Consider the following 26,320-nt stretch of genomic DNA (forward strand, 5'->3'; position numbering starts at 1 on the left):
CCCCTGAGGGGTCCACTCACCAATCAGATGCTATCAGCACCATCCAGTCATACAGGAAAACGACTTTGATAATGCAGAGTTCTGCTGAAGATCCAGCATCCTCATTGGAGATTGCTCATTTATGAAAGGGTGCTCTCTTGTGGCCACCAGGGGTAAAATATGACCCAGGTATGCAGGAAGGATGGATTGACAGGACATAATATACTCTCATAAACCAAGACTGGTGCTGCTGGACTTCTTTTATAGACTCGAGATAGCTATCCACAGACTATTCGTATTAGGTAGGGGGAGGAAAGAAAGGGGATTATCTACTTTAATCCATTGAAAATGATTATTTGAAAATAAACATATAGATAGATAGATAGATAGATAGATAGATAGATAGATAGATAGATAGATAGATAGATAGATAGATAGATAGATAGATAGATAGATAGATAGATAGATAGATAGATAGATTCTCATAAAATAAACTCACAAACTAAACCTCCCCTGTCTGCAGTCAGATCTTGGTGCCTGCTGAATCCAGAGCGGTGCTGTGCGCTCTAGGGTCCGGGTTTTCTATCTCTCCCCTCCCATCTATTTCCTCCTCGCTTGCTACTACTTTACCTTCACTTGTTCAGCCTTCACTCTGAGAGGAGGAGGGGGACGGTATATGATTGGCCAGGCAGGGGCTGATAGTCCGGAGGCTGGCATTGTGCTCCGCGTTGATCCCCGTGTTCTTGTTTACACCTTGCGGACGGGGGACGAGACAAGACACCCAGGGGCCCAGTACAGACTCGGTAGTCCACTCTGCAGTGTACGCGGCTATCTGACAGCATCGCCCCGTGGTACTTATTTTGTATGGTCGCAAACCAAGTTTGTCTTTGCTGGGGGTCGGACGCTCCAGTTTAATTTAATCTCTCCATTCAGAGCAGAAATGCGTCAAACTTTTTGGTGACTTTTGTGGCACCTCTGCGCTTATGGATCCCAGTCAAGCAGGGTACAAGTGCAGTTGGAAATGAAATCTACAAGGAATAGTCCCGACAAATTGTTTCTTTATATTCACAGGGTGTGATATCTACGGACCTCTTTAAACTTTGATTACGGGCGGAAATTACACATTCACAGGCGGCTTCGTAATGGATGTGTTCTGAGCGTTGCAGTCTGTTTGCGTCAGCAGTAAAGGGTGAACTATTTACCAAAACAAGATACGACATCAATTACTGGAATCTTTGGTATTTCACTCTTTCCTGAGAAATCTTTCAGAGATAAAGACTTTGTTGGACAAGAGCCGCTTCTTGTGTCAAAAGCACCGCAGGTCACGCTGTGTGGACGTTTCGCAACGGCGTAGCCGGAAAAGATGCTCTCTGTTCGGATGCAGCGTGACCAAGGTCTCGCTCCTCTGGTTCTTCTCCTCCTGGTCGGGGGTTATGTCGTGTCTGGCGCTGGTAAGTTTTGACGTTAAAGATCAAAGTCGGACTGTCATCATTGTGAAATAGGCTACTGGCGTGACATTTGCAAAACACACGCTCACCCGTGCGCACAGTCAGACACGCACACACACACACGCACATAGAGGAAGAGGGTTGTGTTTTATTTATTTTGAACTGTTTGAACAGTCAAACAACGAGACCATTTTTAGACTTTCTACTTCTTACCTAAAGTGTCCAACCTCAAAGTTTCCTTCACACCCTAACTTTTGGTTCGTGGGAATTTAAAATAGACGCCTTGGATTATATAGTACACCTGTAACAGTGCAGGGGTCTGGGGTCGCCTGCTGACCTGCACTTTTTTTCCCCCACAGCAAAGGCTTCAGCCTTACAGTAGACCTGAGCTCAGAGCTCTCTTTTCTACTTGGAGCGGAAAAATCAAACTCCCCGGTGCGCAGGGAGTAATTAAGGTTTTGCTCCATGCCTTCTTGGCCTCTCCAAAAAGAAAAAGAAAAGCCTTGTGAAGAATAAGATGGAGCACTTAAAGTGCTTCGGGGGAAGAGATTCTTTTTTTCTCATTGTGAGAAACAGCGTCTAAATTTAGTGAGTCTTGTTTCAAGCTTGGGTGTACAAGTAGTTTTTGAAATATTGAATACACTCAGTTGAGTAATCATAATTATTTATGTTAGACATAGTATTTCAGTCTGAACAGAGCAGCCTTTGATCCGGTGGATTGCGCAGACTTAATGCCTCAAAGTGCAGCAGCTCTCATGGAGATGAAATAACTTGGTACACAGGACAGGTCACTGTGGGTGAGCTGATGGGACAGGAAGGTGAAGCTGCCCATCTCCAGTGTTAGATGAATGATTTCACTCAGTGTGGCCTAGTGGTAGGCGAGCCTGGACTTTTCCTCCCCTCCCTGTGCCAGATCAGATTGAAATACAAGGCAGAAATCTGAGGGTTTAGCGGATTGTGGATTAAGCTCGGTTTACAGCAGGAAAAAAAGAACAATGCAGACAACAATAAGTGCAGAATCCACACAAGCTTTGCTAAAAAATCACTCCAAGAAATAAATCTAAGTCTCTGGTGAAGAAGTCATTTTGTGCTGTGACAGCAGTACTCTTTTGGACAACACACTGACTGTCTGTCCAGGTCTGTGGCCATTTCTTTGAAAGCCAATAAGAACCCCCGCCGTACATCCCAAGGTCCTTGTGTGTGTATTATTCCTTGAACAGGCAGAGCAGAAAAGCTGCTTACGTTTATTAAAATTGTGGACCATTCTGAAATCCTTGCATGAGAAATGAGAAAGGTTGATATAAACAGTAGAGGATTGCGGAGAGGTCCTGTCAGGGGAGCAGAGCCGGGAGGAGGGGGACACCAGGGGACAATAGCTCAGTGTGCCCCAGTAAAGTTTCTGTCTGGGAGAGAGGAAGGCACAGATATATTTAGGGAATGCATGATGGGACAGACAGATTGCATTTATCTTCTCTCCCATTGTGTGTAGACCTTTCCTCTGCCGCCTCCTCTTAGATCCCTCCTGTCTCGGTCTCTGCCTGCATTGTGGATGTGCTGAGCTCACATTTCTGCTATGGTGCTCCTCTTTCTGTGTTGACATACACATTAATTACCCAGACTGCCAGGAACACTTGTCTGGAGTAACTACCCTGCTGTCCACTGCCTCTTTCTGTGTGTGTGTCATTATTAATGACTTCATCAGAATTAGAAAACCGACATACGGGAAGTGGGTTTACATGCAGTTTGTGACACATCAGGATTAAATGGAGACAACCAGGTGCCCAGAGGGGGGGGACACACCAGCGTCCAGACTGGGAGGTCAAGACAGGAGAAGAGCGAGGTAGTGAAGGAGCAGTGGAGTGTTCAGAGTTAGGGAGCGTAGCATGTCAGACACTCCCATAGAGGGCTGGATGAATAGTGACACTCTTCTGGGATGTACTGTCTCATTTGTGTTAAGTGTGGAAATCCTCTTGCTCCTGAATAACAGTGCTGCTAGAGGACTCACATTCTTTAATATTATATGTAAGCTAGTAAAAGGCTACTGATTTGTTGCCCTGCTCTACAGTTTGGTCAGAAGAACCGACAGCTAAAGTATGAATTGCATGAAAAGAAAGGAATGTGACAACAAAGTCAGTAGATTTGGCTTCAAAGACGCTCAACAGATTGAGATGTCAGATTAGATTCAAGTGTCTCTGAAACATGTAGTCATAACAAAAGATTTGGACAGGTGGTTGGGCACCGTGATAAATAAACAGACAGACAGCTTTCTTTGGGCCAGGCCACGAGCCAGACTAGTTCTTCAGGCTAGTCCTGCTGGCAGACCAGACCAGGCCACATTCTGTCCCGGAGCAGTGCATTAGTTTTATGGCCGTCAGGCGGCAGGGGATGGGATCGTTGGCCAGCCACTGCCCTCTCTGCTGTATTATTCATATGTGCAAAGTGGTCTTTGTTAATATTTAAAATGTGCTTATGATGCTCGAATTCTTGACATCAGGGACAGCAAAGGAGAAGGAAGTGGGAGGGGAACAGCTGCTTGGTTCTCACTGGCGTAACTGACCCGGATGGCTACAGGGGGTAGTGAAGGATTTTAGGGTACCAATAGGCATTTATAGACTAGATAAAAGAGTGGCATTTCGAGCAAGAGTGCCAATTGCAGCCAGGGGCTGTTGCAGTGGATGTGTGTGAACCAAACAAGGAGAGGGGTTACGCAGGGTAATGCTATCCATCTGAAAGTGAAGAGGAAAAAACAGAAAGATGAGATGGAAGAGAAATGAATCTGTGAGAGACACATTGAGATAGATTGATCTCAGGGCATGGCTTTTAAATTTCCTTTATGAGAAAAGAGCGAAGAAGAAAACTCCATAGCAGTGGCATTCAAGCGTCATTAAACCTCTGGCACAGGCCAGAGAATGAGGCAGTGAGAGGGGGGAGAAATAGGTGGAAAAGAATGAGAGGAAAGGCAAGGGATGTGCAGCAGGACCAGGTTAAAGCTAGCAAAGCAGCAGAAGAAACTGTGGTTAAGAGAGAAGAAAACTGTCGAGGAGGGAGGCAGAGGGTGGAAAGTGAAAAAGAGACACACAAATCCACTAGGGGGATGTTTTTATTAAGGCTCTTATCGATGGAGAGAGCTCACAGTATTAAGAGTAGACATGTTTAATGCTTTGCCAATACCGTGCATGTTAGACCGGACCATAAATCTGCAGCAAGCAGCAAGGGCTCTGAAGGAGGGGAAAACAGCAAGGTAAATGGAAGAGGGAGCTGACTATAAAGAATGGAAAGAGGAATTAGCAGCAGAAGAAAGTTTCGAGCAGGGATTGGCAGACTTGAGATGAATACAGTTTTAAGCACAGGCCATTATTTTCTTCTGCAAAGACAATATGTTCTCACAGTATTTAGAATCTGGGTTAATAATGATTTAATCAATATTGCTAAATCTGCCAACTAATTATGTGTGTTATTTAAAAAGTGTACAAAAATACTATAGATAATTTTCATCAAGTGATATTTCATGTAATTCCTCCTTGGACTGTGGTTACAAATGTCTTGTTTATCTCACACCAGATGGTCTCTCCTACCTGTGTGCCTTCACATAAAACAGTTTTAAAATGCAGGAATGTTTCAATTTAATCCAGACATTTAAAGCCACTGATGTTTGAAATTTAAAAATGTTTTTGACTGAGCTGTTTATCCCAAGCTCAAACTGGTGTTTTCAATAGTAATCACAAAATAAATCAATAACTTTTGAAGGTGACGTTTTCTAAACAAGCTTTTGGCACAGGTCTTCATATAGCCAGCGAGTGGAGAAAAGTTGAGGCTGGAGTGAGAGAGGGGGATGGATGGATGGATGGACCGGGGGTGGAGGAGGGAGAGTTTCAGTGGCAGATGGGAGCTGAGTTGCTGCTCGGCCTGCAGGACAGGGTACCCCCTGCCCCTCTGTCCTGCCCTGTGGGGGGAGATGGGTGGGGCAGACAGGGAAACAGGAAGAAAACCTCTGTGGGGTTCCATTGTGCTTTAGATGAATAGGAGACTCCAGAGCTTTTTATGCCCCTTTGTGTGTGTGTGGGGGGGGGGCACTTGAACACACACACACTCAGAACTCATTCAGAACTTCAAGAGGAGCTATACTTGCATGAGTGTGTGTGTGCGTGTGTGTTCATGCGCCTTTAGAGGTGTGTTACTGTTGCATAACCACTCATGGACAGGTGAAGATCACACCTGCTTGTTTTAACTTTAAAATCTCTGATTCTCTTCATGATTTGTATGCTAAGACTGTGACATCTGACATCAAAATTACAGCACCCACACACACCCACATACACCCACACACATACACCCACATATGCAAAACGGAGCCACTTCCTCTGATGAAGAGGTAGCATTTATGTGTATAATGGCGGAAGACCTGCTGGGTCACTTGGGAGGAGTGAGTGAGTGCAGGAATTTTCATTTAAGATCTCAGCAGCACTCTGAGCATCGTGACCAATAGGATCAGGATTCACTACAGGGGGTCACGCCAGATCCTGGACAACCCCCTTACCCTAAGATAGACACATAAATACACATACACATACACACACACACACACACACACACACACTTGGTAAAAGTGGTTGCACTGAGGTCCATAGATCAGAGGCAGCGTCAGCACTTGATTGGCTGTGCTGTGGTCCAGCGCTCTGCGTGTGTTCTCGTCTTAGAAGGGAGTTTTTTCAGGCCATGTAGATTCCCCCTCATCTTCTTAGCAGAGGCTTTTTTGTCTTCAAAAGGCAGTTGAGCCAAGTCCACTCAGAGCTTAGACCACAGCCAATCTGTTAATGCTTGTGTTTGTGTCTGTTTGTATTTGAGTGTGGCATGTGGGCTTCGGCGAACTGCAGGAAAATTCTGCTTAAAGTGTGTTAATAATACACTTTCCATCAGGAGAGGAAATGTGCTGCATTAGAGAATGTGATGGCAGTTTGTGTTATTATGACTTCCTTTTAAGAATTTGGCATGCAAAGCTACATTCCCCCACATCCACATTAATACATTGCCTCCACTTGTCCCCATTTCTCCTTCCTCTTCCTTCAATCTCTTGATAGTCTCATCAGGCGTATTTATAGCTTTATAGTCTCACATATACCAACCTCTGTCATCCATATCTCACTCACTCCATCATTTTTTTTTCAGCCAGCTTTCTGGCGGAGTTCGGGAATTGCTCTTTAGAAGGCGCTGTGAAGAATCCCATTTCTCTGAGTGTAACGCTTATTAGGGTCCCATCTGCCCTCAGGGTACTTATGAATGTGGGGGGTGTTTGGGTTGTCGTGGGTAGGTAAAGGAGGGGAGTGAGGAGAGCTTTGTCATGCCTGTGTGTAAGTGGATGTGGGTGCCACTGGGGGTTTGTGCGAGGTGGGAAGGGGCTCTTAACACTGCAGAGCACACACCAAGCAGCTGGTGTGTCTAAAGTAGGGGAATGACACACAGACCTCCCCGGAGAGACAGGCGTATTGAGCGTACGTGTGCATATCTCTGGCTCAGAGAGGGAACGGAAATGATCCCGTGTCCTTCTGTCTGCATGGCAGGCAGCTAGGCAACAGCAGGACTTTCAAACAACTTACAATTTATTCCCCCCCCTTGTGTTTAAAATCAAGGCGAATGATGCTTAATGAGTGTGTGTAGAGGGGAGAGGAGGGAGGGCTTGGTGGGTTTTGTGTGATTGGCTGCATGTCAGCAGTGTGCTGTTGTGTTATTTAATGTAGTGACTGACATGGAGTTAAAGCACCATGTTTGTCTCTTACGTTCATTGCCCCTGTCAGTAATGGAGCGGTGATTGGCCACTTAATCAGAGGTCCACAAATGCACATCCTGACCTTTCCTGTCCTTTACTTTCCCTTCCTTTTCCCTTTCCTTTCCTTGTCTTTCTATTCCTTTCCTTTTCTTGTCTCTCCTTCCTTCTCTTTCCTTGCTTTTCCTTTAGTTGTCTTTCTTTTCCTTTCCTTTCCATTTATTTCCTCTCCTTGTCTCTCCTTTCCTTGTCTTTCTGTTTCTCTCCTCTCCTCTCTTCAGTTTGAGCTTTAAAGATTGTGCTAAAGGAAAAGGTCTTCTATGCAGTATCTAGCTCCATCCCCAAAACATATGCAGATACATACAAACACACACAGTTGGGGCAATAATCCCTGTCTCTGCTCAGACACTCTTGGATCACAACCATAGCAAAGAGAAGAGTGAAAGAATGAGATCTGCCCTCATCCACCCTTTAATTCCTCCGCCCGTCTTCAGCTCCAGGACTTAATTCTTACTTCTCCTCCAGAGGCTTTGACTGGGCCTCCAAACACACAGTAAAGATTCTGTTCTCGCCTTGGATGCAGGTCTTAATCAAGGGCTGACAGGCTCCTCTTGGCTCGGTTTGTGTATTTGGCGTGAGTGTGTGTATGTGCAAGGGGTGCACACTGATGGGAAGCAAGCCTTGTTACTTAGATATTACTCCCTTTTCTGCATGGGTCACAGTGGCGTCACAGTCCCAGTCTCAATCAGCACACAGCTCGCGTGCGCACCCATCTCTCTCGCTCTGGCAGCCGTTCTGATTGCACAGGAGGAAACCTGGTTTATCCTCCTGGTTCATTCACCTCGGCAGGTGTACGCGGCGTACACTACAAAACGCCACCAGGCATCAGTCGCTGAAGAGTTAGGCATCGTTTTAAATGAGCGCAATTTGAGAAGTCATGAGACACGGTCTGGTCTAATGTGGCAGATGTACCTGCATGTAATTAAGGTTAGATTTAAGTGTATCATACACGCATAAAGTGTGTCAGCGGGTGTGTGTTTCAAGCCTCTTACCTGCTGCTGACCAGATGGGCTCAGCAGCCGACCTCACACTCACCTCTTCCCGCCACTCCGCTTAGATTAGCTGGTGAGCTGAGCTAAGGCACAGAAGCATTATAATGGACACATCAGCCCCCACCCTCATCTTCCCAGCAACACCCAATCCTGCACACACACACACAAATGCAGCCCTCGTTCTTCACGTAGGATATTTAGGATGACGATATGTTGTTTGTGTGTGTGTGTGTGTGTGTGTGTGTGTGTGTGTGTGTGTAGCCGGTTGGGCAGCGCGCAGCGTGGCCTGCTGTTTATGGGGATTATGAAAGCAGATGGACAGCCATGCTGACTGGCGAGGGTTCATTAACTCTGGGTGTCTCTGCCGCTGCTGTTGCTCAGCTTCACTTGCCTCCAATCCTCTCAGCAACAAGAGGTGGAGTGTGTGTTTGTGTGCGTGTGTGTGTGTGTGTGTGTGTAGGTACAGCATGTAGAGAAAGCACCTCACACAAGCAAAGGATATATAAAGACCATATCGATGTTTATTGATCGGAGATAGATGTGAGCTTGATTGGTTTATGTGGAAGCGGTGCAGCTGCTGCCCTCTCACGTCATTATGTTAAACTGCTTCCAGATTAATTTGTATTGAAGCATTCCTTGTGTCGTTTTGTGTCAAAGGAAGGTTTTCAGACATGTAAAGCAGCAGGTGAAACATGTTTCATGTAATCGTACTAGTGCCGGCTGAAGAGTTATGATTTAGCATGATGCAATATCTTCAGCAGAGGACCATTTCCATGGCAGTTCACTGCTCTGTCGGGCGGAGATGAATAGGTATAGTTATTGTGGGTCATTAAACACTGAGCGGTGTCTCTCTGTCTATAGCTTCAACCTTCACGCTGCTGCCAGCTCCTGCCAGCTCCTGCCCTCCTCTTCTACAGCTTAATAAAAGAAACATGGATCACGCAGGGACAGATAGACATACCTGTGGAGAGCCAGACAGACAGACGGACTGGCAGATTCCTGGGCAGATGGGTTGTTTGGAACCCCTCAGAGGCCTCGGCGCCATCAGACAGACAGACAGACAGAGGCGTAGCCAGTCAACCACTGTCATGCAGACTTGGCAGAGATGTGACCAGGAGTAAGAAAACACAGGGACAAAAGTTCAAAACAGTAAGAATAAAGTAACTAAGCATTATTTTCATCATCAATTAATTTATTGATTATTATTATTATTATTGTAATCTATTAAAGATAGTGAAAAAGTTTCATTACAATTTTCCAGTTGTCTTTAAATTGCTTGTTTTTTCCAACCAACAGTCCAAATCCAAAGATATTCAATGTACAATGACATAAAACAATGAAAAGCAGCAAATTCTCAAATTTGAGAGGCTGGAACGAGCAAATGTTTTTGCAATTTTTACTTGATAAATGACTTAAAGGAATAGTTCAACATTTTAGGAAACGCTTATGGCACTCTCTTGCCAAGAGTTAGATGAGTGCCTGTACAGTAAATATATGAACCTACAGCCAGCAGCCAATTAACTTAGCTTAGCACAAGAAACAGTCCATAACCACCTGTAAAACTACAAAATGTCATTTTTACTTGTAAATTTTTGTACAGATTAAACAAATGAGATATAACATGTAAATTAGTGAGCTTTAGAGGTGCCGTTAGGAGGATTTTGTTACCTTTGGACAGAGCCAGGCTAGCTGTTTCTCCCTTTTTCCAGTCTTTGTGATAAGCTAAGCTAACCAGATGCTGGCTGTAGCTTCATATTTAAGTGGTGGTGTCGATCATCTCATCTAACTCTCTTTAAGAAACAAATAGGTGTATTTCCCAAAATGTTCCTTTAAATTATTAATAAATTATTAAAAGTGTTGTTGCTTAATTTTCTGTAACAGAAGTAACACCCCTTTGGAAAAGAATGGTATGACTCAATAGTTAAGGTACATTCTGTGTAATTGTTATGCCCTTGGTTTGAGTCCTGGCTGATGACTTTTGTCCCTTTTCTCACATCACTCAGTTGTATGATGAACACTTTGCTGTATCCAAATAACAGATGTTGCCAAACTATTAAAGAACAACACACAAGATCCCTCAGATTACCACCTCAACTAAACCTCAGAAGCAAAGGGAGTTAATTAACAGATTACAGGTACTTCTTCAGTGTTTTGCCCCTCGTGCCCTTTAGAGTAAATAGTGCCTGCAGCGGAACAGCAACAGATTGAAACTTGCTGCTGTTCTTAAGCCCTTTGTGATGAGGTGAGGGAGTCTTTTTGTTAGATTTAGGCTGGGAGACTATGAATGGCAGAAGGAAATAGAACATTTACGTGTGCATGTCAACGTCCACCCACGACTCTGCCAGTACCAGTGTGTGTGTGTGTGTGTGTGTGTGTGTGTCTGCTTGCATGCATACGCGCACATGATTCTGGTGAGTGTGTGTGCTGGGATGCTGTCATTTACAGCAGTCCCTCTTTATGCTCTTGTGAGTGTGAGTTTGTGAGTGACGGTTATACAGTGGTGTGGAGTGTGTAAATCTCCTTCCCTATAAAGCTCTCAGCTGTGGGCCTTACATTAGCACAACAATTTACACATCTGTCCTGAGGCAAACAGGCAACTCTGAGAATGATGAAAGCCTGAGTCAAACATACTCTGTGTCTATGTGTGTGTGTGTATGTGAGAGAGAGAGAGAGAGAGAGAGAGAGAGAGAGAGAGAGGCAGGAGAGACTCTGTAAACAAGAGACAGAGGAGGTTTATTAAAACCCCACCACCACCACTCACCATCCTTTTGTCCTTCTATTCTCTGTGTCCCTCACCTTCTCTCCCCCTCTTTCAGTCAGAGGAGCAATTACATGCTCCTGTCTCTCTTGTCTTTCATCTCGCTCTATGAAGAGGAGAGGAATGAAGGTCTTCTGTGGCGTGTAATTACACAGAGGGATCCTGGATGAGGGCGTATGTCTCCACAAACAAAAAAGCAACCCACTCTCCCCCTAAATACCTTTTGATAGGTGGAGATCTAAAAAGAGACATTTAACTGCCTTTGATCCACCACAGGGCCTTTGTCTTTACCTGCCACTTATGGAGGCCTAATAAGTACTATCACAAGTCTATTTATTTCATTAGAAGCACTGACACTAACATATGCGTGGCCCAGCTCCAGCACTGTGGGAATGAAATACACAGCTCTTCCATTCATTTTAAGCACAGTCATAATCGTGACACATTTACAGGCCGGTTTTCCAATCTTACCCATGAGTCATATTGCCTGATGATTATGGAAGGGCGGATTTTTATGCGCTTACATTGGTATTGGCTCAACCTCTAATTGGCCCAAAGCACATTTGCATTCTGGGAAAGTAATAATGGCGCTCTTTGGAGGCACTTTAAACGAGAAAGTCATTGCACTCTGACTTAATTCTACTCATAGAAGTGCTGATGCCTCCAGATGGCTTTTTTACTGAGTGTGATATGGCCATTTTGTGTGCATGATCATACACTTACCCAATACTTGGGGAATAGCTAACTTGCTAGCAATGCCACTGGTCTCTTATTACCCATTTCTGCCTTATAATGTTTTTATTGCTTATTTCAGACTCGCAACAGAAGAGAAATGTAAATAAAGCTGGCTAATATAACATGCTTACAGAAATACAAAGTAGGTGTTGACTCTAATAGGTTGTTTGTCATGAATCTAGTGGAATTAGAGATTTTTCTTTTTTCCCTCGTCCTTTAACACCTCTTCTCTGTTTGTATCTAAATGTATGCGTGTGTTGTGTTGAGGGAAGCAAACATAGGTCATACAGTGTGGTTTGACATTCTGCAAAGGTTGCTAAGGTCAAGCAGCTCTGTGTTTGAGAGCTGGAGTTGGCCTGAATGTGTTTTACGTGTCTTTTTTACTTGTGTAAATCCGCCCCCATTCATTGAGACTTATCTGTTTCTCTGAACTCACTGGGAGATGAAGTGAGCATTCTGGTGCAGCTCAAACAAACTTGGCGTCAGACAATAGACCGGGGTCATCTGTTGCACTTAGCTGAAGCTGCTGTATAGACTCTGAATAGACCTGGAGTGGTACGGCCAAGCAGCTGCTGGACAATAGCCTGCTCAGCAGAAAGGCAGCCAGTGACCCCAAGGTCTACTTCGGCCCTGTCCACTCTGATCCCTGAACCCTCCCTACACAGAGTCAGCACCGGGAAAACCACAGCAGAGACCCTGCAGCAATTTGAGCAAATCAACCAAAATCACAATTTGGAGCCGTAAACGTGTTTACAGCTTAGTTTAATTTCTAGTGGCTGGCATAAAATGAATAGTTAAACATTCTAGGAAATACATTTATTCGCTTTCTTGCTGAGAGTTAGATGAGAAGATCAATACCACTCTTTTAACTGTGCGCTAAATATTTAGCAAGAGCCAGCGTTTGTTTAATCCATATACAGACAGAAATCTAATCGCACATTTTTTTTTATGGTTTTATGGGAGTTACGTGATAGAACTGGAATTTCTTGGCTGGATGTAGTGACTTCCCACAGTCCTCTCATCACCATGAGGTTGTCAGGCACCAAAATGTCGAACTGTTCCTTTAATTTTGACTTAACAAAGTTATGCATCCTCTTCCACAGGCATAAAACCAGTGTGATACTGCTATATGAGCTACATTCTTGCCCTGTACTTCTAGCTATACTGAAATCAGTGATGTTGACTTGTTTTGCATTTGGCTGTGCAATCATAAAATTGTCACTGTGTCCAAGTATAAATAGGTGAACTGATATCGCAGGCATACTGCCTTATTCACTCTCAATTCCTGCCTTTTTTTCACATTTTTATTTTTTCAAGGAGACTGGTGGAAGACAATATGTTTACGCACTGTTTAAACTATGTATTTGCCCCCAAAATGGATAATGGGTTTAATGGGTCTTTGACTAACTGGGTGGTGATATGTTTTAATAAATCTGGATTCCATTTGGAAATGAATGTACTCAATTTGGCTTTGTGACTGAAAATGTTCAGGAATCCATCACACTGCGGGAGGGGATCTCTCTTTGTTTCAGCAGGTAATAGGAAGCATTTTATTTTACTTTAATAATAGCAACTCTCTGAGCCTCAGACATATTCTCATTTCCCAAAATAAACACCATCATCACTTTTACACACAAAATCAAACACAACTTTACACAAATCCTACCATCAGGAACAAAAATGTCCACACACAGGAGATGCAGCACCCTTCCCTGCGTTTGATCACAAGCGGCCTCCCCTCCTCCCCATTTGTGTTTATTCTGGGGATTATTCTGACCTAATCTCTTTAGAGCATAATTCAGATTAGATTTTATGTTATTATTATTGCTATGTCCATTCCCTACTGTCCTGCTGGGATATCCTGCTTGCCGTAGTGCAACTGTGTTTGGAAAATTGATTAAAACTGCTGACCACTGCCCTAGATAGCCCAGGCTCTGGAAAGTGGATGAAAAAATAAAAGCAAACACAAATTACACAGTACTGCATATTCTAAAAACATGTACTCTCTAATAGAATGGTGGGAGTACATGTTCAGCACAGTGGCAACCAATGTAGAAATGCCCCTTTCATGCATTTATCCTGCATTGATCTTATATTAGAACAGCAGGGATATTCTTATTCATAGATGTTAAAAACAAGATTTGCCTCGGCCAACCAATTAGAGATTGCTTTTAACCTGAAACAGCCATAAAGGGAACAAAAAGCCTGAATTCTCTGCTAATTACCTGAAGCAAACGTCTGCATGCGCAGTGAAAGCTGGGTCTCCATCTGCATTGGAGCTGCCATATCTGCCTGAAAGTTGCTCAACAATTTGATATTCAGACATCATGTTTACTCTGCATTTTCAAGATAGTGTTTAAACACCATCTGCCTTGTACCTCTGTCTCTAAGCTCGGGAATCTGAACCAGAGAACTCTTGAATAAATTACAGTATATGCGTAAAAATCACAGTGAGTGCAGGAAATAAAAATACATTCCCTGTCCTTCATTATGTTTGTAGCACAGAGAGTCTAATTTTGAATATTTTTCTCTCCATTTTCTTGCCAAAATCCCTTTATCAAAATGATACGAGAGTACAATATTGCCTCATATCAATAACATATTGTCTCAATTTATTTAGCCATTGTGGCAATTGAGCCATTTGTATATGTTGATATTTCTTGCATGATTTGTCACTGCTTTGTTTTCAACCTCATTAGAGAAAAATACCCTCTAATGAGTAAATTTGCACAAAAAAAGAAAGGTGAATACATTTTTGCAACAGTAAGCATCTACATTCACCTTTCACAGACACAAAACATACACTAAGTCCCAAAGTCCCAGAAATACACAACCTGCACTTTACATCCTTCGAGTGCTCCCCTTTGCTTGCTTGTTTTTCTCAATTAAGATGAATTATAGAATTGCATTGGGGAAAAGGGACAAGGAGCGCTTATTGTGATGTTACCCTGAGGCGCTCAGTCAATGAGTTGAAGAGAGAAACAGAGTGCTGTGGATATTTTGGTCTCTGTGCCTCACACCCCTCAGATTCCTAATGGACCACACGATTTAGCCAAAATTATTAGAGCTCTTGCATGTGCGTAAGAAGGGGAGAAGGAGGGAAGACAAGGTGAAGCTTGGGTTTATTTCTCACATGTGGAGGATATGGAGGAATTGAGACAGGGGGAGGTGTGGGGGCTGTGTTTGTGCTAGCTGTTGGAAACCTGAAGATAGACAAGGCTGCAGTGTACATTTCATTACTCTGTTCTCCTCCAGAGGCCCAGGTGTGTGTCGCAGCTCCTTCTGTGGACTGCAGCGCACCAGATGATTAGATGAGCTGCACCATAGTAAATGGATGCTATTGATTTCCACACCTTGTTATATGGACCACCTCAGAACGTGATGAGTCTAAGACAAGACAGCATGATGAATCTTACGCTGTCCAAAATTGCCTCTTGTGCTCAGTTCTCTCTTTTTCATCTTCACACTCCCAAAGTGCACTGGTAGCTTCACTTTATCCCGTCCACTTTGCTTGCCTGTGTCTTTCTGTCCCTCTTTCCTTCTTTTTTATTTGCTCCACTGATCGCTTTCAGTGTCTCCACAGCCATTAAAATGATTGGAGACTGTGTAATGTATATTAATGTGCTTGTACTTTTAGAGTAGTTGCGCTGTGCATGCTATAATATTTCACTGGGAGAAAACACAGTAGCGAGCCTCTCTGTCGGGTAATTAAATTGAGATTGTGATCTGTTGTTGTTCTACACATGCAGAATAGTCGTGCTCTGTCTGGATCAGGGTGGGGCCGTCTATGAGGAACCCATAACAGGTGGAGGTGAGAGGCCAAGGGTCACACAAAGGTGAGGCCATGGCAAAGGCTGAGAGACCTTTCATAGACATGTGCATTGAGCCCTGATTGTTGTGCTTGTTTTAGCAGTGTAGCATGAGGTCTATTATGAGCAGAACCATAAAAGTATTTTAATATTGAGCAGTGAAGCCTGGGATATGGAGTTAAGAGAGGGCTGTGACCTCTGACCTACGGATTTGCACTGGATAATTTGCAATGTTATTGTCGATGTTATGAGGGCACTAGTGTGAGCAATGATAACAGAAACCTCAACATGATTACTGAATGTTAATAACTAGCTTCAGTATGCTGTAGAGTTAATAAAGCCACGGTGTCTGGCATAAATTTTGTGTATTGGCAGAGAAGCTGCACACACAGTCTCATTTCATTCACATCAATCATTTGCTGTTTGCTTTTTGGTCTGGTGCTAGCGTGTTAACTATTCAAACAGCCCCAGTCTTACTGTTGTGCATATGATGTAGTTCATAATATTAATAGAATAGCATTGTATATCTCACATAGAGTCTGTAATCTGGTCGGTCACCCAAACACCACTCAACTATATGTTCTCCAGCACATCCTCTACACTCACTGCACACACTCACACACACTAAAAGCAGGTTTTCTGTTGTTGTGGAAAATGGAAGCTGTGAAGTCAGTCATGCTGAATAGATTGTAAATTGTGGGAAAGATATAAACACCTTTATGTTTGCAGCCTGCCATTGTGCTTCACAAATGACCCTATAGTGTGAGGGTCAAGCAGTTCTATTCTTACAGTTTCCAGGACAGTGTGGCTATTCAAGGCCTGCGCTGTTGTTGCTCTGTGGGCCGTCAGTATTAGGAAGGCTGAACCAAGAGACATCTCAAGGAAGAAATGAGAAAGTTTAGGTTTGTTACTGTTACAACACCTGCATACTTTGAACTCTATAAGATCGTGAAACTTACTATTTAAAGCTGCTATAGTCAGAAATTTCATATTAACAATGGACCAAATGGCCATCATGTGTAATGGGAAAGGGGTCGCTCATAGCCCAGCACGCTGACATTGATAGAAAGGTAAGCTAATGTAAAATTATCAGTCGCTGTGGATGTGGGTGTTACATTAACATTATTTTCACTAGACTATCTTTCATGCCTCTAAATGTTTGCTATCACTGATATCTGTTCGCCTGTCTATTCAAGCTAAACCCAAGACAACAGTATTTTAATGAACATGTGAGTGAATCCAGCCTCTGAATGAGAATGACTCTGCAGTAGAGAGGAAAGGTAGCTGTGGTAATGCTAGGTGAGCAGGAACGAGAGTGAGCAGCTCTGTTCAAACAGCCAGAGTTTGGAAATGATAACTGGATTTACTGAGGGAAGTCAGTCTGTTGTATTACTGCAGAGCAGAGTGACAATGACACTGTGAGTGTAAACGAGTAAAGAGGGCCTTTTCCACTAACCTCGTGATAGCTGAGAACTACACCTTTAGCCATGGTAATAGCACAACAAAGATGACTACAGCTATTAGCCTTGACATAAAAATTCTAAATGCAGCAAAATAGCTCTTAAAACCCACTGAACGCTACCCACCCACAACCAAACAGCAGACAGACAAAGTTAGCTACTAGCTGGTGAACATAGTGGAGCACTTAGCAGCTAGATAGCCAGATATTTCTCTCAGAAATTGGTGGACACCAAAAGAGAGCTAAAAGGAGAGTGAATATTGGACTTACATTCAACAGGTTGCCAGAAATTTAACTCCAAATCAGTGCTAATGTTGCTCCATATATGCTAAATGTGTAAATAAGCAACTGTTTGCTAACAATACAAACATACAGGAATTGGTGTGGGTCATTATGGTGATTTACTGACTACTTGCACAATGACATGAGATGTGAACTTCTGTCATTAAAAGTTTTTTTAATTTCCCCAAGCAGCTATTGTCTTTGCCGATTTTGAAATGGATAGAAGCATAAGCGCTGGTACTGTAAGGCTCTGTGGATAACAGTGTCTAGCACATATCATAAATAACACATGATTGTTTATATATGTGGAGCTGAGGAGAGCGTACTGTTTGGCAGGAGTGCTACCTGTTTCATTTTATTGTAATATGAGTCTTTGATGGTGCGTCTTTGGGTGGTGTCAGTGAAGCTGTTATGCAAAGTTAATCTATGTGAAGCAAGCAGAGTAATCCAGACTACAAATTGGGAGATGGGCCTCACTGCTGTCTGTATGCACGTGTGTGTGGTTTCAAACCCCCATACATCATCTATACACATTCCATAGATTGCCCCATAAATCCTTAACAGAATAAAATCTAATCAGATCACGTAGTCTCCCATATGCTGCATGTGTGCTCTTGTTAATGCTGTTTGTGTGTGGAGCCAGCCTACACACAAACAGTTTCAGTCCCTGTCTATCATACATTTTTATCCAACATCGCAATGGATTAAGCAGCTGACTTGTGTCCACTTTGTCAGATTTAAGGCAAAGCAGCTACAATAGTTAGATTCTGGGTGTGTATATTTTGTTTGTTACTTTCACCCAGTTCTATCTTTACAGGTCTCTGCGTGTAAGTTCATTTATCTAGTCTCTAAGCAGAGCTCTTTCTTTGGCTTTTCATCCTCAAGTAATCAATACCGGTCCTATGAATCCAGGTCATCTTGGCTCCTGTGGCTTCTCTGTCTCCCATTCTCTCTCCCGCTCTGTCTTTATCAATCTCTGTCTCTCTCACTACCTCTTTTTCTCTCTCGCTTGTACTCTCTCTCCATCTTTGTCTTCTTCCTCTCTATTCCTGTCTCTTTTTTCCTCTTCTGTCCTCACGTTCTGTCTTCTTCCTCCCGCTCTCCCCCTCCTGAAAAATTACTTTGCCCATCTGGACAGAGCCCTGCACGGCCGTTACACTAATAGTCCTCGTGTGGCACTGATTAAAAATAGATCAGAGTACCGACTCAGAATTAGTCAAGACTTTTCTTCCTCTCCAGCCTCTTCTTGTTTCCCCTCCTCGTACACTGAACTCTATTGGCTAATGTTAGAAATGGATATAAGATTGAATGTGAAAAGTTAGCAACAAAATGTCCCATTCTTCCCTTTTTCTGTGTGTGTATTTGTGTGTGTGTGAGAAGCAATGAGTATGTGTACCGCCTGCGGACCTCTTCACTGGGTGCTGTCTCATGTCGAACAGTGTGTTTGAGAGGTTTGTCGAGGTAAAGCTCCTGTCAGTGCCTGGCCGGAGGGAGTGTACTGATGAAAGGCCTCTTCATCATCCTAATGGGATACACAAACCTCTTAACCAGCACTGCTGCCATGGCTTCGGCTGGGTGAAGCTGTAGAGAGAGACGGAGAGAGAGGAAGAAAGATGCACTGAGTGACTAGCTGGGTCACACACACCAAAAACCACACTGAAAACATACACAAGTGCACAGGTCAGAAAAATGTACAGTGTAAACAATGCTGTTGGGAGTCAGTGCAAAGTCATGACTCCTGGCTGCCTCACATCTGTGAGAGGTTCAGTGGGCCAGGTCCATTACGATCTGGGACAGAGAGTTAATGTCCTGCTGTCCACTGGAGCCACGGCCATGTGGCCCCTCTCTCCACTGGCATAAGCCGCGTTTCCACCCAAAGTACCCAGAACTTTTATTCCCAGGAATTACTTTTCAAGAAACTAAAAGGTTCCTTCAGCCCTTTGTTGCTTTTCCACTGCGGTCTAAAGAAGATTTGGCAAATTTCACCCATTAGGTTACACCCATCACACAGCTGCATGACTATTGTTTTAACTCATTTAACACGTTACCTGGAATTCAGCATAAGGACCTTTGCTTATTTTGACCTATGCACTCTCACCTGTTTTAAATACTGAGCTTACCAGTGTAAAATGGTGAAATTGAGAGCCACTACTTCCTCAGAGCGTTGCAAATATTAGAATATGGTAGCACAAGCATAAGCATTACATATCTTGTTACATATATAGCAATATATATTTGTTTTCAGATACAAGAACAGCCACTATACACACATTTGGTTCCACAACAATTTATTTATCTGCAGAAATATAAATATATCGCTTGTGTGCTTCAGCAGGAAGGAGGGCTACTGTTGGTCGCAGGAGTAAACACACTACTGTCTGCAACCTGCAGTTCAGTGTGCCCGCCTGTTTCATCTGAAAAACACGTTGAAAAATTAAACGTTGTATCTCACTGCGTCGACATTAACAAGATATCATTTTGGACAATTAATTTAGCCAACCCTTGCCTTAAAGTACACCACAATTCTACACCATTAGTTGGCATTAGCATGTAGCTAATATTAGCTTTTGACTAGGGTAGCAATAGCATGACAATAGTTAGCATTATAGCATTTAATAAGCATCATGTGGGCCGTATGTGATTTACCTTCAAACTACTGATCATCCGTTTCCATGTCACAAGCTCAAAATATTAATTACCCTTATTTGCTTCCATACAGAAACAGAAAAAAACAAAATCTCTCAAAAAGGTGTCCTTTTATCTATATTTTTCATATTAGTTCAGTTTCAAAAAGCAACTCTTTTTCAGAAAGACCTTCTTCACATCTGCACATGTTCACACCTGCAAACTGCATTAGATCATGAAGCAGTTACAGGTTAAGGGCCTTGCTCAAGGGTAATGAGAGAGGTGTGGGTAAGCCCTGCTCTTTCCCGTTTCCCACCCAGATTTCTCTTGCTAATCCAGGTACTGAAGCCAGCTTTTCGAAAGTGTAGGCCATCTTTGTCCCGATTTTTGTTTTTTTGGGGAGGGGTTTACAAACATTTTTTTTCCACATATATTGGACAGTTTCACAGTGAAGAGGCAGACAGGAATGGGAGGAGAGAGAAGGGGGTATGACATGCAACAAAGGCGCTCCGTTGGAAGGATTTTATGACATTTTGCACAGACATTCGTCTTCCCCAGAGGATGAATCCTACTGACTCCTCTAGTGCCACGGCACATTCACCTGCTTGTTTCTGGCATTCTACTCACTACATAGATGTATCTCGGCCATTTTGCTTCCCAAAAAGCTTCTCCCCAAATTTCTTCAGTTTTTTGTATAACAGTACTTAATAAAAACCTACAGTAACTCACATTTTAGTTTAGCATTTAGTCTTAGTTTAGAGTTTTTTCTGACTTCTGAGGAGTTCCACATGAGTAGGGTTTGGTGAATCACAAGACTTTGCTTGCTGATGTGATTTGACCCAGGCCAGAGGAGGACACACGGTCAGGGTGTGGATCAAAGCACCAGCCCGCTAAAGGGGGTGACAGAGGGAGGAGAGAGGGAGTGTAGAAGAAAAAGCCAGAGAGAGATCGGGAATGAGTCTCTCATCATTATTGTCATAGTGTCACACACTCTGACCACTCAGTGTCACCATCAGTCTGTGTTGGCCCTGGGCGTCTGGCGGGTGACACTCTGCCTCTCCTTCCATCCATCCATCTCTCCCTGTTTCAGCTTATACACACATGTACACGCACGGTTTCTCTCTCATTTCGCAGCCGCCTATTTCATTTGTCTATGCCAAGGGGATTTTCGTCATGCTCTCATCATCACTGCTCTCCATCACCACCATTCCTGCCAGTCCAGTCATACTGGTCCCAGCCCGAAGCTCTGGGATGTCCTCTTTTCCGTTCCAGCCCAGTCATCCTGTCTCCAGGTCAAGGACACGGTCCCGTCGCTGCAGTGAAAAACTTTGACATCAGGCAGGGAACCAAAGCCTCATGAATGATTGATGCGCGAATGCTGACTCATCACACAGGAGAAAGAAACCAATATTTTGACCTAAAACATAACAAGATTTACATTTGTAGAGTAGAGCAGAGATGCACACAGGCCGTCCAGGTTGCAGATAACTTTGCTGAGATGCTACGAGTCCCTTTGTGCAATGCAGCGTTATCCGTTCTCACTGTTTCACAATCTGTTAGCAGCTGAGATTGCCAGATATGGAAAAGTTGGCCTGGCCTAACGTGATAGTCTGTGAGATGCTTGTGCTTTAGTTATTGCTTTTATGTTTTGGTGCTGCACTGCACTGAGATTACATGGCAGTCAAACAGTGTGGTGTGTTTTCCTTTCCTATCTGGAACTGCACATTTCCTTCTGAAGTTTGACTTCCTCTGGGTTTAGATTTAGTTTTTCTTGCTTGCTGTTGGATTGTAAAAACAAAATGTACCAAAATAACTATTAGAAAATTGCCAAATAAACCCCTGGTTTTGTAAATGTAAGGAATAGTGACTTAAAATCAAAACAGGATAACAAACATCCAGAGCAGATCCAGATTTGGTTCACTGAAACAAGAGGTTTGGATGGAAATTGCTTCTTTCTCCTTTGGCCTGATTTGAGGAAGTGTGTCCGAGTTGAGGCAGGGAGGGAAATTTATTTTGAGAGAATGATGAAGCGAGGTATAAAGGGAGTGAAGGAAAAAGATCAAAAGGATAAAACAACCATTAGCTTCTGCACAGGACTACTTTTGCTTACACGACCCCAACATTCTGCAGGGTGAGGAGATTGAATCTCACCTCTATTTTCTGCCTCTCCATTTGTCCTCCTCTGCTATCGCCACATCACCTCTCGTCATCTATCTCCTCCAACATGGATTTTCTGCCTATTAGTGCCCTAATCTTTTTTGTTCCTTGTCTACCTCTCAGTCTCTCCTCGCTATCTATCTACTTCTATCTCTGTCTTTCTGATTTTGATTTTATAATGTCTCATTAAAATCAGACTTGTTTTTAATGTGTCCCTGTTAACAGTGTTATCCAAGCCGTGTTTATTCATTTAACCAGCAATTTGATATCATTGTCAATATTTAATTTTTCCTCAATCCTCAAGTAAATTTTGAAAAATGTTTTTGCTTGTAGCCTGTTTGTGGAATAGTAATACGCTTTCATCATTACAAACATACATTGAACGGTACATTTCACAATTTCTTGGGCCAAATTTACAAAGCTCCCTCTCGCACACATACACAAACACACACAGAGGTTGGCCTACAGCATGTTGCTTGTTGTGTACTGCATATCTAGGGATTTCTCTGATGCAAGGGGACGCAATGAAGGAACAGAGTGACGCCAACCCTGCTGTTTTTGTGTGGGGTGTGATCATGCGTCTGTGCATGCACATGTTTTTGGTTTTTGGTTATCCATGTGTTGTCACCTCTGTCACACTGACTTGGTAACTAGTGATTTGTGAGTGGGGATGTCTGCATCAGTGTGTCGCATTTATGACAGCAAGGTCTGCTCATGTCTTCCTATATACCGCCTAACCCTCTGTTTCCGTGTGTGTGTGTGTGTGTGTGTGTGTGTGTGTGTGTGTGTGTGTGTGTGTGTGTGTGTGTGTGTGTGTGTGTGTGTGTGTGTGTGTGTATAAGAAGTCATGCGCGTGGCCTGTCGATCCGCTGTCAATCCAGCTCATCTCCTCATCTGTTCATTAGCATGACAGAGGAGCTCTCGTGCCAAAGCAGTTAGTCACAAGAATCAGCCCCTGTCACAACACATTACAGCAGCAGCCATCTCTAATAGCACTGGCAATCGTGGCAACCATAGCCAATGCCCACAGTACGCACACACACACACACACACACACACACACACTCCTAGACCAATCAAGAGTTGTACTTGATCTGCACCCAGGGAGTGTTTCTGTGTCTCTCTCCATCTCTTTCTCCTTTGCTCTTCCCATCCACATATTCTCCCTCCTTCCTTCCTTCCCTCTAGCGTGGCTACCCACTTACAGCAAAGCTTACAGCCTTGTCATTAATCTCCTTCTTTCCTCCCTCCTCCTCCCCTCTCCCTCCATCATCACCTTACATTAGCTAGGTTACCTGTACTTACCCCACCATCTCTCCCATTTTCTTGTCCTTTCCCTGAAGTTATCTCCCAAACTAGCTCTATTTCTGTCTCCCTTCCTCCTGCTCTCTGTCTTCATAATGCTCGAAGAGATCAAAACTTTTCATTTTTAATCCATCCGTCCTCTCTCCAGCTCTTTAAAACCCCCAACACTCTCCTCTGTCTTCGTTATCACCTGCTCAGGGTGTCTGATGTGATTTGTACAGGAAGTTTGATACGGCCGTCTTCCTGTCACCGGGGAGCTGACTTGTCATATCAAATAATAAAAAACACATATGTTGTGACGCCCTTTGCCGACTCTTCTCACATCACAGTTCATGCCTCTTGACTTAACACATTGTCACGTGACAGAACCACAAGACAATATCCCCGACAATAACTCAATTTTTTTTAAATAAAGGAGCATCTTGAAATTCTGAGCACTTTAATGGACAAACTGTAAATGAGTTCCATGCTGAATATGTGCTTGAACACAAATGAAACAGTAGCAGGGACTCAGACTGTTGATTGGTGCAACAATTGAGGGTGTTTGGGTGAAGGACATGTAATTTGACTGTCTGTGTGTCTCCAGTCGTACCGGATTCCCTGACTGGAGTGGACTTACTGGTTTTGTTTATGTGTGAGGTCATATGCACAACCCCACCCATTTTGTGTGTGCGTGTGTGTTTTTGAGGGAGACAAAAAGAAGGGTGAAAGTAAGCATGGATTTACCTGTAAGGCAGGGGCTGTCACAATTAAATGCCTCTTAATAAGATATCTTTAGGAAAAAATGAAGGCAGTGTTCACTATGTGCATGGTGCCACATCTGCTGTTTGTTCTCTGAGTGGTCTCTAAGTGTGAGCCTGTGTGTGTGTGTGTGTGTGAGAGAGAGAGAGAGTAGCAATCAGTTCGAGGAGCAATGAGAGAGGACAGAAGAGTGACCTGGTGAGGGGAAGGGGAGGTGGAGTGTTGCAGAAGTTGGGAGAGAGGTGGATCAGAGGACAGGAGGAGGGGGGCCAACTCGCCTGTAGCCCGCCGAGGCAGAGGAGAGCCAATGCAAGTACAGTGGGATGGAGGGTGAGGCACGGGGGTGAGGAGGGGGGGCAGCGTAGAGTGGGTAATTACAGGGGCCCAGAGAGGAGAGGCCTGTAATCAGCCTGCCCTCAGGAAGGAATGCAGCTCATCTTCTCATGTAATTACTGCCATTTAAACGGCCCCAGCTTCCAAACACTCATCCCACTGTACTGCTCACCTATTCACTATATGTATGTGTACACACGCACACACACACACACACACACACACACACACACACACAGCCACAGTGAGACAATCAGTGACAGGGAGGGACAGATTTTCAACAAGACTTCCAAATGGAGGAAGTGAGTTGGCAAAAGAAAGAGTGATGGAGAGACAGACTACAGACAATATGTATGTATGTGTGTGTGTGTGTGTGTGTGTGTGTGTGTGTGTGATGGGGTGTATGTAGCTGCAGTGTATGCACCATAGTTAATGGCTGTGTAGACTGCATTGCCTCTAGAGGAGCCGGCTTCATGTGAATACCCGCCATGGCAACCAGCCACTCTGGGTAGATTTGCGCAACTCCCATCAAGCAGCTGTGCAGTGGTGGAGCAGACAAGCAGTGGCGCCTTACACTCAACACATACAGTTATGTCTACACACACACATGCGCACACACACCCAGGAAGGGGCAGAGTCTCATTCATACCATATGAGTTTGACCTCGAAGTAATAGTTGTGACATTGGTCTGTAATTTCGAGAGGATAATAGGAAAACAACATTGTCTCACCCACTCTGTCTCCTCTCCTTCCCTCCCTCCCTGTCTCCTCACTCCTTTCTTGCCCTCTTCCTCTCCACCTCTGATAGTGATTGATAGTACTGCTTGTGTACGCCTGTGTTCCCATGCAGTAGGTGGTCGTCGGGGCACACACAAACAGCACAGGGCCACTTTTTGATAGGCTATGATTAATGAGCTCTGTGGGGGGTGGCGCCCCCTAGCTGTGACAGAGCACACTTTCAGCCACGATGTACCCCCCCCCCCCTTTTTTCTATTCAAATGCACCAGTAGCAGCAGTGGGCTCACAGCTACAACACAAGCGCAAATCCTCTTAGCACTCCCACTCTCGCAGTCACACTCACCCACACATTCAAAAACACAGTCGCAGAATCTCACTAAGAGTAGGCTGTCCCTTGCATACACAGTGGGTAAATATAATCCATGATCTGTTACAAACAAGCCCGCCCTACCTTTCACACACACAATTTGAATGTAGTGTGGGTCTATGTGAAACAGCCACAAAATTCTGCAATATTCACCCAGTTATCAGTAAAAAAAACACTCTGACTGTCACTCTGTCTTTGGGCCTTATTTACTGGAAACTATATGGTCTGGAACCGTATAATTAGATAACATGTTTACGTATGTGTGTGTATGTGTTTCCTCCCTGGCATTCCCTCCAACCAGGCTGATTAAGTGTCATTATAACACCAAGGGCTTATGGGAAAAAAGAGACAGAAGGAGTCCTTTCAAAAAGGGCAGGTCACACTTAATTTATAATTAGACGATTGCAGGGTAACACACCTTGCAGCTAATAGTGTGAGATAACACTCTATTTACAAGCAGATCTGTAAATAAGTTCTTGCAAGCCCTTGCATTTGCTGTGTGTACGTGTTTTGTGTGTGTGTGTGTGTGTGTGTGTGTGTGTTACCATGTCCTCCGGCTTGCTCTCTCTCCTCCTGCCACCCGGACATGCTGGATGGACAAGCGAAGCATTTCTGTCACTCTGCATCTCCATCACCCACTCGGCCTTCCCCCTCTGCCAATCTGCTTTCCAGCCTCCTGTCACCTCTCTCTCTCTCTCTCTCTCTCTCTCTCTCTCTCTCTCTCTCACACACACACACACACACACACACACACCTTTTATATCCCTCTTT

At 43.9% G+C, this 26,320-nt stretch overlaps 1 protein-coding gene across 3 annotated transcripts in view; it reads left to right on the forward strand.

Moving 5' to 3' along the window:
- Nucleotides 1-646: 646 nt before the first annotated feature.
- Nucleotides 647-26,320, forward strand: part of unc5b (unc-5 netrin receptor B) — a 49,396-nt gene continuing 23,722 nt past the window's right edge. For all 3 annotated transcript variants that reach the window (XM_044213310.1, XM_044213311.1, XM_044213312.1), the window contains exon 1: nt 647-1,430. In XM_044213310.1, coding sequence (XP_044069245.1) covers nt 1,343-1,430 — 88 coding nt within the window. In that variant the 5' untranslated portion in view covers nt 647-1,342. The remainder of the gene's footprint in view (nt 1,431-26,320) is intronic.

Source organism: Siniperca chuatsi, linkage group LG11 (genome assembly GCF_020085105.1).
Source record: "Siniperca chuatsi isolate FFG_IHB_CAS linkage group LG11, ASM2008510v1, whole genome shotgun sequence".
NCBI lineage: Eukaryota > Metazoa > Chordata > Actinopteri > Centrarchiformes > Sinipercidae > Siniperca > Siniperca chuatsi.